We start from the raw sequence: 17,080 nt of genomic DNA on the forward strand, positions 1-17,080 counted from the left end.
AATGACATTATTTTCATTTTTGGGTGAACTAACCCTTTAAAGCAACCCAAACCAGCATTTATTGTGACCCGAGCCACTCCAAGACATGAACACATTGCCACACTTCACTCTGAAACACACAGCGCATATATTTTAGTTAAATTGCAGCTTTTGCATTTTGATAAATCACACTAAGCCATATTGCAATTTCCTTTTTATTTTGATTAATAGTGCAGCCCTACTGAAAACCTTCCTCTTTCCAGAACTCGATTTCATTCTCATTTATGCATATCACAATCTCAAGATGTTTTCCTCCAGGTTTGACGTCAATGACACCAAATGAATGTTTCATAATACAGTGCATATGAAATTTGTGAGCCACAAGGTTAGAAATTTCAGTGAATAATGATTTAAATTTCAATCTGTTCCTTGCATAAAATCAGTTCATTGTGATTTTTTTTTTTTTTTTTTTTACAGTGAATTCTTTTTTGTTGATGATGTTTTTGTCACATCACATAGGGGATCAGCATGCGTTTTTAACCCAGCAGTTTAGCCCGATTTCCCCCCACTCACACTCAGTAAAACAGCCTGTTCCTCCACACCTCTGTGGGACGCAGATGCTGCTGTTGCCCCGACGATAGTTGCCAAGCAGCTGAGGAAGTGCTAATTAGGATTGCAGGAGAGATGATGGGGAGTAGTGGAGATGGAGGAGTGTGTGTATGTGTGAGCATGAGTAATTGTGTATGTGGCTGAGTGTGTTTTAAATGGGCTTCAATCTGTGGACTCTTAATGGTCCCTCCTGGTGTCTTATGACTGCTGTGGTTTGTTATAGGGCCCAGAAGGCTTTTAGTTTGTGCATACAAAGAGCTGCATTACAGAAAAAACACATTTTGTTAATGTGAATCTTTTGGTATTCTCTCCCTACAATAAGTAAGATTATAGAGTAGGTTATTGCACACAATTTTGGTACAATAAGTAGAATTTTATGCAGTAGATTGTAACTGTGTATTTTCATAATTACATATTGTATATTGTATTCACTGTACTGTAGATTTCAGGTTGTAATTGACTAGAATAGTTTAACAAAAAGTGAATATTCTGTCATTACCTATTAGCATAGACTACCATTCAAACATTTGGGTACAGTAAGATTTCTCTTTACATAAATTATTGCTTTTATTCAACAAATATGTATTAAATTGATCAAAAGTGACAGTAAATACATTTACATTGTTACACACATCTATATATATATATATATATATATATATATATATATATCAAATAATTGTTCTTTTGAACTTTATATTCTTCGAAGAATTATGGGAAAAAGTATCATGGTTTCCACAAAAATATTAAGCAGCACAACTGTTTTAAACATTAATAAGAAGAAGAAATGTCTTTTGAGCAACAAATCAGCATATTATAATGATTTCTTAAAGAGCATGTGACACTGAAGACTGGAGTAACTGCTGCTGAAAGTTCAGCTTTGCCATTGCAGGAATAAATTACATTTTATAATGTATTAAAATTGAAAAACATTATTTTAATTTGTAACAATATTTCTCAATATTTCTGATCAAATAAATGCAGGTGAGTATAATAGACTTCCAAACCTTTGAACGGTAGGTTGCCATTTAAAGGTGAAATGTAAAATTTTCAAAATTGCAAAAATAATGATTTAATAGATTTCCATTATTCAACGTTATTCGACTTATTCCATTAGTCTGCAAATTGAAAAGAAGTGCAAGTTTAAAAAAAAAAAAAAAAAAAAAAAAATATGTGTGATTTTATTTTGCTCTAAGGTTTGGGCTCAAACTATAGCCGGATATTTTCCTTCTTTTCAGTTCTTGAAAACCTGTAATAATTTCCTGTCCTTTCATTCTCTCTCTCTCAGTCTATTATCTGCCCCTAGTCTTTTTTGTATCTATCTATCTTCCACCTTTTGTCTCTCTGAGAGAGTTTGTCACTTCTGTCTCGTTGTTGACAGATGTGCATTCTCAGCTCCTGTCCTGAGAGCCTTTGCCTTTGGGAAAATGGCTGACAGTTTGAGAGAGGAGAAAGAAGTGATGTTGTGTTATGGATGAATGCCTGAGGTGAGAATGATTTTAAAAGCAATGAAGATGCAGAAGTTTGTTTAGTTCAGGATGAAACTGAGAGAAAGTGGCAGAGGGAAAGGTGGAAGATAGTTTCCACTGACCTCAGATGCCATAGTGTTATTAATAAACCAAAAAAGTGATAATTATAGAAACCTTAAAATACAATTTTAAAAAGTGCAGCGTCATGGTGAGCCTTCACCAGCAAACATTTTTGAATGTTTATTTCATTATATTTACACTACAGTTCAAAAGTTTGGCACTGGTAAGATTTTTCAATGTTTTTGAAAGAAGTCTCTTATGCTTACCAAGGCTGTATTAATTTGATCATAAATGCAGTAAAAACTGTTGTACTGTAAAATATTATTGTGGTTTAAAATAATGTTTTTCTATTTTAATATATTTTAAAATGTAATGTATGAAGGCAAAGCAGAATTTTCAGCATCACTACAGTCTTCAGTGTCACATGATCTTTCAGAAATCATTCTAATATGCTGATTTGCTGCTCAAGAAACATTTCTTAAAATGATCTATGTTGAAAACAGTTGTGCTGCTTAATATTTTTTTGTGGAAACTGTGATACTTTGAAAAAATAGAAAGTTCAAGCAGTATTTATTTGAAATAGAAAACTTTTGTTACATTCAAAATGTCTTTACTGTTACTTTTGGTCAATTTAATATGTCCTTGCTGAATAAAAATCTTAATTTCAATATTCACTGTTCAAATGACTAACCCTAATTATGAGCAATAGTAAAAGTGATGACCAAAAAAAAAACATTATCTGCTTTCTATAAAAGACTTTTATGTTTGTGAAAAAATTAACATCATAATTTTATCATGTTTATTCTCATATATGGAATATTTCTCACATGAAGCCACTAAAACAAAAATATGAGAAACTGAAACACTGTCTTCATGTTTTTGTGATATGCATTTTCACTGAGAGACTGAGACTTGTATCTTGTATATAATGCTGCTAATTCTGCTAAATAATTTCATCATCATACACTCTTTTTTGGAATCTGTGGTTCCATGAAGAACTTTTAACATCCATGGAACGTTTCCATTGCACAAATGGTTCTTAAAGGATTAGTTCACTTTCAAATAAAAATTTCCTGATAATGTACTTACCCCCCATGTGATCCAAGATGTCCATGTCCTTCTTTCTTCAGTTGAAAAGAAATTAAGGTTTTTGATGAAAACACTCCAGGATTATTCTCCTTATTTTGATCTTCAACTGTTTGGGGCCAATTGAAGTCCACTATTAGTTTCAGTGCAGCTTCAAAGGGCTTTAAACAATACCAGACGAGGAATAAGGGTCTTATCTAGCAAAACGATTGGTCATTTTCTAAAAGAAAATAAAAATGTATATGCTTCATAAACACAAATGATTGCCTCGCAAGTGCTTCCACCAGACCGCCTTCCATATTCTTTAAAAAGTTTACGCTGTATGTCCTACACCTTCCCTATTCAACTTAAGGAAAAAACGGAACTGGTGCCGCGTTCATTCCGTAAGTTCCCTTATTCCTCATCTGGTATCGTTTAAAGCCCTTTGAAGCAGCACTGAAATTAATTTTGATCTTCAACCGTTTGGGGCCAATTGAAGTCCACTATAAGGAGAATAATCCTGGAATGTTTTCATCAAAAACCTTAATTTCTTTTCGACTGAAGAAAAGAAGGACATGGACATCTTGGATGACATGGGGGTGAGTAAATTATCAGGAAATTTTTATTTGAAAGTAAACTAATCCTTTAACAATAGAAAAATCTTCTTCACACTAAGAAGAAAATGGTTCTTTTAAGAACTGTTCACTGAAAGGTTCTTTATGGAACCAAATGGAACCAAAGATGGTTCCATATGGTAGCTACAAAAACCTCCTTTTAGAACCTTTATTTTTAAGAGTGTAAGGACAAAAACATATTTTTAATAAAAAATAATGCAAAATTTAACATCGTATCTTCATGGGAACATTGTTACTTTGCTACATTGCGTTTGCTGGTGATGTACTCAACAGGCCATTAGGAGGAGACTGCAAACAAACGCACAGTCTAAGCCCACGGGGGCCCAAACTCATGGTGTGATGGTAAACAAAAATTATGCGCAGTGACAGCCGAGCCCCGGGGACGCAGACTGCCGGTTGTGTGTGTATTCTTGAGTTGGTTTCCACTCTTAGGGACGGGCTTGGAGGAATAACGTATCTGTGAGGGACTAGAATGTGTAATGAAGTGTGTTTTTCAGGCATGGCCCAAAACAGAGTTGTCAATGATTCACTATAATGGACATGGAGATGTACGGTCACATGTGACACAAACGCTGAATAAAAGAAGAAAGTTCTCATGGGGGAAGGAAGGCGGGGCACACAAGAACCATACGGAGTTGCTGCTGCGTCCCAGTTCTGTCGTATGGTTTCCATGGCAATAAATAATGCAGCCCAAATGCATCATCTTCTCATTGGTTGGGACGCCATGTCCCTGGAAAAACAGGTCAACTCAACCAAAATCTGCACCATTTTGGAAACCTACACCTCCCAAAGTTTTTAGAGGAATTGCGAAAAGTACTGCGTCACGTACCCAACTGGTCTAAGACAGTAGTAACCGACTCACTCAGGAATAGTTCACCTAAAAATTTAAATTCTGTCATCATTTACTGCCACATTCTAACCCACTGTGTTGTTTTTGTTTATAGAACATAAAAGTAGAAGGGTTAGTTCACCCAAAAATGAAAATTCTGTCATTAATTACTCACCCTCATGTCGTTCCACACCCGTAAGACCTTCGTTCATCTTCGGAAGACAAATTAAGATATTTTTGATGAAATCCGAGAGCTCTATGACTCCTCAGTCGACAGCAATTTAACCACCACTGTCAAGGTCCGGAAAGGTACTAAAGACATCAATAAAACGGGACTACAGTGGTTCAAACTTAATGTTATGAAGCGACGAGAATACTTTTTGTGTGCAAAAACAAAACAAAAATAACGACTTTATTCAACAATATCTTCTCTTCTGTGTCATTTTCTTACGCTGTTTACTTCCAGCTCTTCCAGGTTCTACGTCAGAACACCGACTCATTATTGGCCGGCTCCTGCGTCAGCATCACATGCATGAGTTGTGCTGCTCACGTGAACAGCGTCGGCCAATACTGAGCTGCCATTCTGACGTAGAACCTGGAAGAGCTGGATGTAAACAGCATAAGAGAATGACACTGCAGTCACGTCGACTATTTTAACTATGTTTTTAGTACCTTTCTGGACCTTAACAGTGGTGGTTAAATTGCTGTCTATTGATGAGTCAGAGAGCTCTCGGATTTCCTCAAATATATTTTAATTTGTGTTCTGATACACAATTTAATTTGTGCAAGATAATGAACACTTTCAACGCCCAGAAAGCTACTAAAGACGTATTTAAAAGAGTTCATGTAACTACAGTGGTTTAACCTTAATGTTATAAAGCGACGAGAATACTTTTTGTGCACCAAAAAAACTAAATAACGACTTTATTTAACAATATCAAGTGATGGGTGATTTCAAAACACTGCTTCATGAAGCTTCGATGCTTTACGAATCTTTTGTTTCGAATCAGTGGTTCGGAGCATGTATCAAACTGCCAAAGTCACGCCCCCCCAGTGGTGAACCATTGAAATTTCGAAACACTTATGATTTAACGAAGCCTCGTTTACTGAAATCACGTGACTTTGGAAGTTTGATACGCACTCTGAACCACTGATTCGAAACAAAAGATCCGTAAAGCTTCGAAGCTTCATGAAGCAGTGTTTTGAAGATATTGTTGAATAAAGTCGTTTTTTTTTTTTTTTTTTTTTTGGCGCACAAAAAGTATTCTCTTCACTTCATAACATTAAGGTTGAACCACTATAGTCACGAACTGTTTTAAAACTAAATCTTTAGTACCTTTCTGGGCATCTGAAAGTTAATTATCTTGCTGTCAATGCAGGCCTCACTGAGCCATCGGATTTTATGAAAAATACCTTAATTTGTGTTCCGAAGATTTTCATTTTTGGGGTGAAGAACCCTTCAAGTTTTGGTTACCTACCTTGACTTTTAATGAAGGGACAGAAACATCTCATCTTCATTAAAAGTATCTTAATTTGTGTGTTTGAAGATGAAACAAAGTCTTGGGGGTTTGGAATGACATGAAGGTGAGTAAATGCCGACAGGATTTTCATTTTTTTCTAAACTATACCTTTAAGGACCAGATTTACTGAACACGGCAAATTAGCTTGAGACCGCAATCCCATAAAAAGCTGCATTCATGCCATGTTGTAATTACTGTAAATAAAGTTCTGTATGCTTTTGAATTGCTCTTGCGGTACTTTGATGTCATATACCAATCGGTCTGACTCTGCACAACAACGCTTCAAGTCAAACACACCATAAATCTTCAGTGGACACATGGTACAAGTTGTGTCTCTCAGAAAATGACGAGTTCTTTTACTTTTACACTCTTCCTTTAACCTTAAATCTTAACAGAGATCATAGCTGTTAACGCCTTCCAGTGCCATGTTTCACTTCTTTTGGTGAGTTGGTGAATCAGCAGGTCAGCGGGTTGATGGGTGGGTGCAAACCATGGCTTTGAGCCCTGATGGGAACAGCTGAGTGGAAAGGGAACAAGAGAAGTGAGAAGTTGCGTGACCCACAACCGGCTTTTTTTCATGGCAGACTGCCGTCCACCTGTTGGAGGGCTTAATAAGGAAAGTTTGAGTCGTTCTCTGCATGGTTTGGAAAGGAAAGAGAAAACCTGACAGAATGAAAGAGACCATCTGATTCTCCTCTATGCTATAGTAGGTGCCAACCAGGAATATATGTTTAAAAAAAAGACCAAAAACTAAATATAATAAATTTTTTAAAAGAAAGCATATCATGGAAAATGTTATCTTAAATTGTACATCTTCATGTTGCAAAAAATGTAAGTAAATGAGTCATTCAAAAATCATCATGGTTATGGTACAATACTGTTCAAAATTTGGGATCAGTACAAGTTTTTTTTTAAAAAAATATATACTTTTATTCAGGCAAGGACACATTAATTTGATCAAAAGTGACTTTTACATAAAAAATTGAGAAATTTATATTTCAAATAAATGTTCTTTTTAACTTTCTATGTATCAAAGAATCCTGAAAAAAAAAAAAAAAAAATGTATCACGGTTTCTACAAAAACATTAAAGGAACACTCCACTTTTTTTGAAAATAGGCTCATTTTCCAACTCCCCTAGAGTTAAACAATTGAGTTTTACCGTTTTCGAATCCATTCAGCCGATCTCCGGGTCTGGCGGTACCACTTTTAGCATAGCTTAGCATAGTTCATTGAATCTGATTAGACCGTTAGCATCTCGCTCAAAAATGACGTAATATCATTGAGCCTGCTGCACCCATGGTACGGCAGCAAAGTTCCTTGATTATTACGCCGGAATGAGAGTATAGTTCCTAGCCATATCGGCCTACTTTTCATTTTCTGTCGGTCTTAGTACACGATGTAACTACAGAAGAGTCAAGTTTTAAATAGGAAAAATATTGAAACTCTTTGGTCATTTTTGAGCGAGATGCTAACGGTCTAATCAGATTCAATGAACTATGCTAAGCTATGCTAAAAGTGGTACCGACAGACCCGGAGATCGGCTGAATGGATTCGAAAACGGTAAAACTCAACTGTTTAATTCTAGGGGAGTTGGAAAATGAGCCTATTTTCAAAAAAAGTGGAGTGTTCCTTTAAGCAGCGCAACTGTTTTCAACATTGATAATAATAAGTAATGTTTCTCGAGCAGCAAATCAGCATATTCAAATGATTTGTGAAGGATCATGTGACACTGAAGACTGGAGTCATGGCTGCTGAAAATTCAGCTTTTGCACAATATTTCAGTTTTACTGTATTTTTGTTCAAATAAATGCAGCCTTGGTGAGCATGAGACTTCTTTTAAAACATTAAAACATCCTACCAACCCCAAAATTCTGAACAGTAATGTATGATGTCACACCTTTCAGCTGTGACCAAATCTACAATATATCATTGCCTTTCCTACCTTATCGATGAGTAAAATAACATGGCAGTATTCAGCAAATTGAACAACATTTCAAATTACACCAGTACACAAGGATAGTAGGTCATTTACTTATAGAAGTCTTAAAGGTATCAAAAGATATCAAAAACAGCCTGGTTAATTCTAAGATCAGAGAGAGGGTTCAACATGGGTGCAAAAAAAAAAAAAAAAACACATGAGGTTATAAGTGGACTTGCTACAGAAATGAAATACTACAAAAGTGTGTATTATGACCCCTTAATAATTTACTATATTAAATTGATGTGCACTTATGTATCATTTAATTTGTTTCATGGACATTTGAATAAAAGAGACTTTGTGTGCCATAGTTGTCTTTTCACTCTGAGAGTTGGTGATAATGTTTAAATACTCTGAGGAAGTGAGAGGACTGTGCATTTAGGGAACAGGGACAAGATCAGACAGCAGAGGTGTCCCTTCTCATCTTTTCTGTCCTACATAGGACATTATTTTTGACTCCATCAAATGGGACTTTTTGAGCCCCACTTTACTGCCACTGAACCACTTATATAATAGGCTGATAAATCCTGCATGTGCTTAAAACAAAGTTTTAGGTGTAACTAGCTACAATACATAGGCCTATACTTTAATACTTTCTTTTTTTCTTTTTTTGGTGTTGTGTTAAACAGACCATCAAAATGAACCTTTTTGTTTTTAGATTGCATACACAAGTCATTTTGTCATAGAGCATAAGAAGTTAACTCAATCTGCGTGCAATCACATCATTCTCTATAGGGTGCAGCTGATTGGTTCCTGCTATACCAGTAGCCAATGAGCTTAACCTTCAAATACTTGGTCAGCATTTGCTGTAGCAGTGCAGCGCACTTTCAGAAACCCTCCACCTTCCCCAGCTCCACCTGTATAGATCTGCTATGGGTAATTCATGTACGCTATATTGTACAGCAGCAGCATGCCTTACTTGCTCACATCAGTGTGTCTTGTATGTATTGGCAGTAGTAAGTCCTGTACTTGCTCTGCAGCAGCAGCAGTGTAGCAGATCTATTCCACCAAGACCAAACATATCAACGTTGTCATATCCATTACACTCTGAGAGTTGTTTGAAATACCTTTATTCAGCATGAACACGTTAACATGTTAAACTGATCAAAAGTGATAGTAAAGACATTTACAGTGTTACAAAATATTTCTATTTCAAATAAATAGTTATTTTAAATTGTAACCATTATTTTTGCTGTTATATTAAGCTGTAACATAACGCTGACCCCATAATAAAGCTCCTACAATTGATTCTCTTTATGAACCACTAAAAACGAAGCAGAAACACAACTGAGTGCAAAGCTTTGACTGCTTTTTTATAGGCCACAGGGAGCTGTGCGAGCTGTCACAAGCTATTTTTGGGATGTATTCAGCCGCATTGTCTGGAATCAAGAGTAATTATGTCATGTCATCTGTTTATTCCAGAGTGAAGAACACTCCTCTGCCAGTGAAAGTGTGCTCCACTGGAGTCCAGGTACACATGAGTGGCAAACCTAAGAGTATCACCGTAGAGACCAAACCCGGCCAGACCATCGCAGACTTCAAGAAGAGTCGAGCAGGATTCACCTTACTGCTGCCCCATCAGTAATGCCAAAGCTTCACAGGACATGACATAAAACAGTATTTACGCATTCAGTTAGGGATGGAGCCATAACTTCCATAGATTCCCCATCATATCAAACAGGATTGGATATTTCTGTATATAAATGGAAGAGAATTTCTAATTTTCTCACCGTAATAAGCAATGCACTTTGTTGTTTTAATAGACTGCTGCAGTGACAAATATCACCCTTGTTCCCTCGACAAACACCCAATAGGATTTTTACATTGGCTTTTGGATTATTGCAGAAAATAAGCTTTTTGATTCTTGCTCGTTTTGTTCATCATGATAATCTTTACAAATGAAAACAAGCTTTATGAATTTTGAAGCCTGAATGCAGCTAAATGTATTGTATAAACGAACTACATCGCGGTCGCATGACTTCAACATCACCACCATTAAGCTTCAGTCAACTCTTTTAGTCTTCATTTTCATTTTCCCTGAAAGGTTGAGTTTAAATAACAAGAACACGATTATGAACACAATGAGGCTTTGAAAGCAGACTAGTGAGTAGATGAGTTTATCTGTTCAGTGTGATGATGTTTAATGTTCCAGACAATCTCTGTAGTCCTATTAAGACACTTGTGAGCAACTGCCTGTTTCAAGACAAGTAACAACTTTATCACAAGGGGGATTATTGTGATCTATTTTAAAACGTGATATCTTGAGCTTGTGTTCACCACAGACCTTTTTCCTGGCATTTAACCAAAAACTTCAGAACGATAGAATCTGAAGTGCTAAAATGCAACTTGTTTACGGGTTTTGGCCTAAAAAAATACATCATCCCGTCCCTGTGGCACTCTATAGTCCTATGTGTTAAACAGAAAAAAACGTCTAAACTAGTTAGTGTTAGTGTGTATATCATGTGGTTGAAAAGACAATATGCAGCATAAATGATTGCACTTATTTCCTGTTATTCTGCCATCCCTCCTTTATTTTTATTTTTGCACATGAATTAGTCATAAAGTGTTATGTCATGTTTTTTGACTTGTGGGGGTTCATGTAATAATGCTATTTTATTATTTATGTACATTTCAGAGGGAACGTTCTATTGATATGGCCTTTGCACTTTTTTTTAACATATAGTAGAGTATATTTTTACATTTATTAAGATTTTATTTTTTTCTCCAGGACAGGGTGTACATTTTAGCTGTGGAGATGTAACCAAGAATATTTTCATATGCTAGTGCTTTGAGTTTCGTTACACAGTCGTATTTAACCAAAGTCTACAACACCTCAGATCAAACCATACAGTTGCTACTGTGCTGTAGTAATAATGTATACACAGAGGAAGGTTTTTAATGCTTATTAAAATGTCAAATATAATCTTTAAATTACAGCAAGTATACTATAATCAAATAATTTGAGGGCCTTATGATATTGTTACATTAAATGCTACATGCAATGATTGTGTGGTTTTTGGATTTGCTGGCATTGTTTTTTGTTTGTTAAACGTAGGTAAACCCTACGTTATGGGGACAGAATGTCTTCTCAAAAATGGCAATATCCAAAATCCTTGTCCTTGTGAGGACATTTCTTGGTCCCCATGAGGAAAACAGCTTATCATACTTAGTGATGTTTTTTTGAAAATGTAAAAATGCAGAGTTTTGTATGATAAGTAGGTTCAGGGTTAGGGGATAGAATGTACAGTTTGTACATTATAAAAATGTCTATGGAAAGACCCCATGCATAAAACATGAAAACCCAGCTTGTGTGTGTGTGTGTGTGTGTGTGTGTATGTATGTGTGTGTGTTTGCTTGTATCTCTGCACTGAAGATTCGCAATAGTGACAGGTTGCCTTACTGTCACTCTGTTTTCTATTTCCTGCTTTCCACTCCCCTGCTGTGTGCATCTTTCATCTATTCTGACAACCCTGTGTTTTCATGTTTTGTCTTTGTGATTTGACTTTTCTTTTCTTTTTTTTTTCTTGTCTCTGTGACAATTTTTTTTTTATGCTACTTTCCATGCACCTGTCTGTCTTTTGACACTGAACTCTGTTTCTTTCTCAATGTATCATGAGCATCATTGCTTATTGAATGTCTAAAAATGTGTTTTTCACACTTTACTCTAATTGTCAGTTTATTTTTTGGGTATTTGACATCAAACGTCAAGCAATGGCATTCTGTTCTATCTAAAATGGTTTCAAATGACAGTTTTGCATTCATTTTAATTAAGTTACTTTTAAAAAATAATTTAAAGTAAGCTTTTTAAGTGAAAAAATTGTGAAAAAGAAATGGTGACAGTAATTACAGCACATTAATATAGAGTGTAGATGTATTTTAACCTATGAAGTCCATGGACATTTTATTTAAAGAATTTATGCATAACTTTTAGCTGGTTTCTATACTGCTATTGTATGTTTTCAGTAAGTAGCTCATCTTCTCTTATATACACTCCAAAAAAAGGTGAAAGTTCATATTGGAAACAAAAGCCTGATGTCAAAGAACTTCGACAAGGAACTTGTAGTGCTTTAAAGAATCCAATGATCAATACACTGATGTAAAGTTCTTGATTAAAGTATGTGGTTATGCCGCTCCGAAGAGCCACTGAAGAACCCTTAAGAGCGTAGAAAAGTACTCAAACCAGTGTCAATCAGGAACTATCAAAGTCTGAAAAAGTCTAAAGCAAAGTCTAAAGTGTAAAGCGAAGGGTCTTGGAAGCTTTTTAGGTCAGTAAGCTCTGCACCAAAGCCATTCTGTGACCAAGTTTGTTTTCCTCAATCTCATTAGTCATGTTTCTAGAGCAAACCGAGTCACAGGCAAAAATAACTATTCCCCTGACAACAACACCCGCCTTCAACCCCACCACATGGCAGCAAACTGAGTGATAGCTAATATAACTGTGCATCAGGTTTGAAGCTGACTGGGTCACCGGATTCATCTGGCACGTGGTGTCTTGTTTTTGAAGTTTGTCATCATGACCTAGTGCATGCTTTTCATTCACAAATGTGAACATAAACAACAGAATTGCCTGGAAAAATACCCCATCCTTTGTAGATAGAGCTTAATTCTTTTATATACTGGCCTGTCCCTCCTAAATTAACCTTTTTTTTAGGTGAAATGTTTCATTTTTTGTTTAAAAGCCATATTATGCCCTTTTACAAAGTCTTGATTTTGTTTTTGGGGTCTACTAGAATAGGTTTTCATTCTTGAATGTTTAAAAAAAAAACATTTTTTTTTACAAATTTCACATTATTGCAGCACCTCTCTTCTCAGTCTGTCAGTAACGCTCTGTTTAGTTTCTGTCTCTATGAAGCCCCTCCTTCTAAAAAGCGCATTGTGCTCTGATTGGTCAGCTGGATCAGCATGTTGTGATTGGTCAACCGCTTTGAGTGTGTTTCAGAAATGTCGGTAACACTTTATTATTAGGGTCTTTTAACTAGTTGCTTATTAGCATGCATATTACTAGAATATTGGCTATTTATTAGTACTTATTAAGCACATATTAATGCCTTATTCTACATTCTTAATCCTACCCAATACCTACCTTACTAACTATTAATAAGCAGTAAATTAGGAGTTTATTGAGGGAAAAGTCGTAGTAATAGTTTATATGTGTTCCCTATACTAAAGTGTTACCGAAATGTCATACCCCTTACCATAACTGACATTACACACTAAAGAAAGTTGAAGAAGCAAAAAAGCACAATAGATTCTCTTTAATATACTTTTCTGACGCAGCTTAATACATTCTTAATATTTATGGATATTCTTCAAAAATTAAGCAAGGCTCTCATGTAGGATTTCTACTCTTCATTTCTTTTGCCCATGTCACTCGGCCGATTGGATTAAGGCTCATCCAATCATTGTGCAGCTGTGGAGATGAACTCTGTGATCACTCGCTCTTGATCAAAACTTCCAACAATCGTCCATTTTCCACAGTGACCCCTCCTCCACTCTACCATTTGTATCTGTGACAGCTCGTCCAATCATATGGCTCGCTGAGTGACAGGGCTCCGTTCTAATCGATAAAAGAGCCCTTGTTCTTCTGGTGGACTGACATGGAGATTTAAACCCAGCTTTGGGACTCAGTATCGCTTATGGCAAGAAGTCTTGTTATACATGATCCTTGTCCTCTTTTTTAAATGGAAACTGCACCCAAATTGAAAGACACTCTTGCAATCACCTACAACACCCTATCATTGTGATGGTGAAAAAAAAAAATCTGTATAATAAAATAAGTAGTAATATAGCAATATAATAAAATATAAACAAGTTGGCACAAGCCACTCCAAATCTTTCAATTTAATTTGACTTTGCTCTCACCCCATGCTTCATGTGCTGAGCACAGGTCACATGTTGCAGATTACTGTGATGTAAGGGAGTTGCATGCATGTTCACTTCAACTGAACAAGCCATGAGGACAAATGTCGGCTAATCAGGAGGTGCACGGGAACAGGGAAACACTTTACTGTACTTTCAAACCATGAAGAGAGCACTTGAGAACATTTCTTTTAATGTGACTTCAGCTAATGTGTGTAATTTACTGGTTCCAACAGAGACAGAGAATGGAAGTACTACCGTTGAAAAGTTTGAAGTCAGAAAAAAAATATTTTTTAAGTTAATAAAATATAATGTTACAAAAGATTTCTATTTCAAATAAATGCTGTTCTTTTGAGCACTCAAGGAATACTAGAAAAAAAAATGTATCATGGTCTACACAAAAATATCAAGTAGGACAACTGTTATGGATTGATAATAATAAATGTTTCTTGAGCAGCAAATCACATTTTTGAATGATTTTTTGAAGGATCATGTGACACTGAAGACTGGAGTAATGACTGCTAAATATTCAGCTTTGCCGTTACAGGAATAAATTACATTTTATAATGTATTACAATAGAAAACAGTTTAAAACTGTAATATATTTTAAAATAGTACGGTTTTACTGTATTTTAAATCAAATAAATTCAGCTTTGGTAAGCATAGGTGACTATTTTCGAAAACAATAAAACTCCAAACTTTTGAACAGCAGTGTACATTGCACTTTTTTGTGGGATATATACTAAAAGGTCAAAAGTTTGGGCACACTTGACTGAATTTATGTTACTCAAAAACTATATTACCTATTACGTAAAATCATGAAAGTTTTTAACCAAACTCAACTTATTATTAACATATTATTTTTTTGAATTGATGAATTGGAGCTGATAGTGAAGCAGAGCAGTCAACAAGTGTCAGATCCTTCTCTATGTAACTTGTCCTACTTGACCACTTCAAGCAGGATTCGAACCAATGTATCCGCCATGGGAGGCAGGTGCACTAATAAGGACGTTAAAGACTGCAGTCTCTAACGCACCTCTTGAGACCAGGGGAGTGAGGTTTATTCACACAGCTCTTACTGGCTCACAAACATCACTCCTATCTGGGTCACGGCACCGAATGTAACCAGTCCTACTCAACCCACTCTGAGCAGGATTTGAACCAGGGTCTCCGGCATGGAAGGCGGGCATGCTAACAAGGATGCTAGCAGTCTCTAGCGCACTTATTGAGTCCAGGGGAGTGAGGTTTACTCACACAGCTCTTACTAGCTCACAAACCTCACTCCCACCCAGGTCACGGCACCAAATGTAACCGGTCCTCCTCAACCCACTCCGAGCGGGATTCAGACCAGGGTCTCTGGCATGGAAGGCTGTTAGTGTGCCAGCCTTCCATGCCAGAGACCCTGGTTCAAATCCCGCTAGCAGTCTCTAGCTTCAGTCGCTAGTGCGCCGCTTGAAGCCAGGGGAGTGAGGTTTACATGCACAGCTCTTACTAGCTTGCTTCCGTTACATCTACATTTATCAGATATGGTTGTGACTAAATATGAGGTAGACCAACACAATCTAATAGCACTACGTACAGTAACTATTTTACGTTTTCATGAATTTGTGGCTACTTCATATGAATTTGTAGGATCTTGTTCGCAATTTTTCGTACAATCTGCTTACACCCCAGAGGTGGTTAGGTTTAGGGGTGGGGTTAGCGGAGGACCTTCATGCTTACTTTTTTCTAAAAATCATACATTTTTGAACGGTTCACATCATAAATTCATACGAAATTGCCAGCTCGTAAAATAGCTGCATTTCCTTGTGAGATTGGGTTGGATAGACAGAGGAACTAAGTGTCCAGTTAAATGTTGTTTGTTGACTTATAGAACATCACTGCTCATTTCATCTGAAATCCCTTTGGATATGACCCGGTGCTGAATAATTTAAAGCTTGACAGCACAGCAATTCACATTCCATGAGCTCCTAATGTGAGAAATGGAGAAGAGGCACCCTGCGTTGTCTATGTGTGGCAGGCCTTATAATTGTTTTCAGACATATATGTATGTTAGTACAACAATTTAGTTTTGATTATGAGCTGTACACACACTTACATCCAAATGTGATGTATTTCTGTGTAAAACAGGATGTTTAGCAAGAAAACAACTGTTTACCTGAAAATTGCCATTTTGATGGCAAAGTTTTATTTTGCTACTTTGAATTACTTTGAAAACAGAAAAATCTGATAGATGTACTGATAAATAATTCACAATAAATCAGGAATGTCTTTTCAGAAAGCTAATAGAGTTTATTTTGGTTTCACATTGACTTCAGAATGAAAATGTGTGTTTCTGAAGGTCTTTGGGTTTTGAATTGAATTTAAAAAAAAATATTTCTCTAGTCTCTCAACTTTTTGTGAAAATACAGAGATTCATCATTTGTCTTTCACAATATCAACCACTTGAACCAAACCTAAATCAAAAACAAGAAAAACAAAGGCAGGTTAACAGATGTTTATCAGGAGAGTATTGTCTACACGTCTGTTTAGGAGCCTCAAGGGCTGTAAAAATCTGTGAGATTTATCTGTGGGTGGATAAAAAGAAAGACCTAGTGTCAGAGCATCTATACACCATCACACAAAAGATGACACTGACACAGGACGTCAGGGAGATTTGTGACGGTAGAAGCGAAAGAACAACCATCTGCACAAAATCCTCATTCTCTGTTTCAATTCCACCGCAATCCTGTTCACATCACTGCCCTCCTCCTCTCTATGGAGTTCTTTATGAACTCAGTCAGAATTTCTGACCTCTGTGAGAGCTATAAGCTCGTCTCTTAATCTCTCATCCTGCATGTGATTGACCAGAGGAATTAGGGCAATTTAGAGACATGATGAAAGTGACAAAACCTAAAAAATCCTAAGTAGACTGTAACTGGTCCTACTCGACCTGCTCCGAGCGGGATTCAAACCGGCTTTTCCAGCATGGAAACGGTCGCACTGACAAGGACGCTAAAGAATGCAGTCTCTAGGATGCCTCTTGAGGCCAGGATATATTATTACATATATTACATTTTCTTAAGAAAACATAAGT

At 36.3% G+C, this 17,080-nt stretch overlaps 1 protein-coding gene across 1 annotated transcript in view; it reads left to right on the top strand.

The window, feature by feature from the left end:
• myo1g (myosin IG) overlaps nt 1-11,147 on the top strand; it is a 53,971-nt gene extending 42,824 nt beyond the window's left edge. Inside the window, exon 22 of the mRNA XM_051871764.1 lies at nt 9,568-11,147. Coding sequence (XP_051727724.1) covers nt 9,568-9,730 — 163 coding nt within the window. The 3' untranslated portion in view covers nt 9,731-11,147. The remainder of the gene's footprint in view (nt 1-9,567) is intronic.
• Nucleotides 11,148-17,080: the final 5,933 nt, after the last annotated feature.

Source organism: Ctenopharyngodon idella, chromosome 19 (genome assembly GCF_019924925.1).
Source record: "Ctenopharyngodon idella isolate HZGC_01 chromosome 19, HZGC01, whole genome shotgun sequence".
Classification (NCBI taxonomy): domain Eukaryota; kingdom Metazoa; phylum Chordata; class Actinopteri; order Cypriniformes; family Xenocyprididae; genus Ctenopharyngodon; species Ctenopharyngodon idella.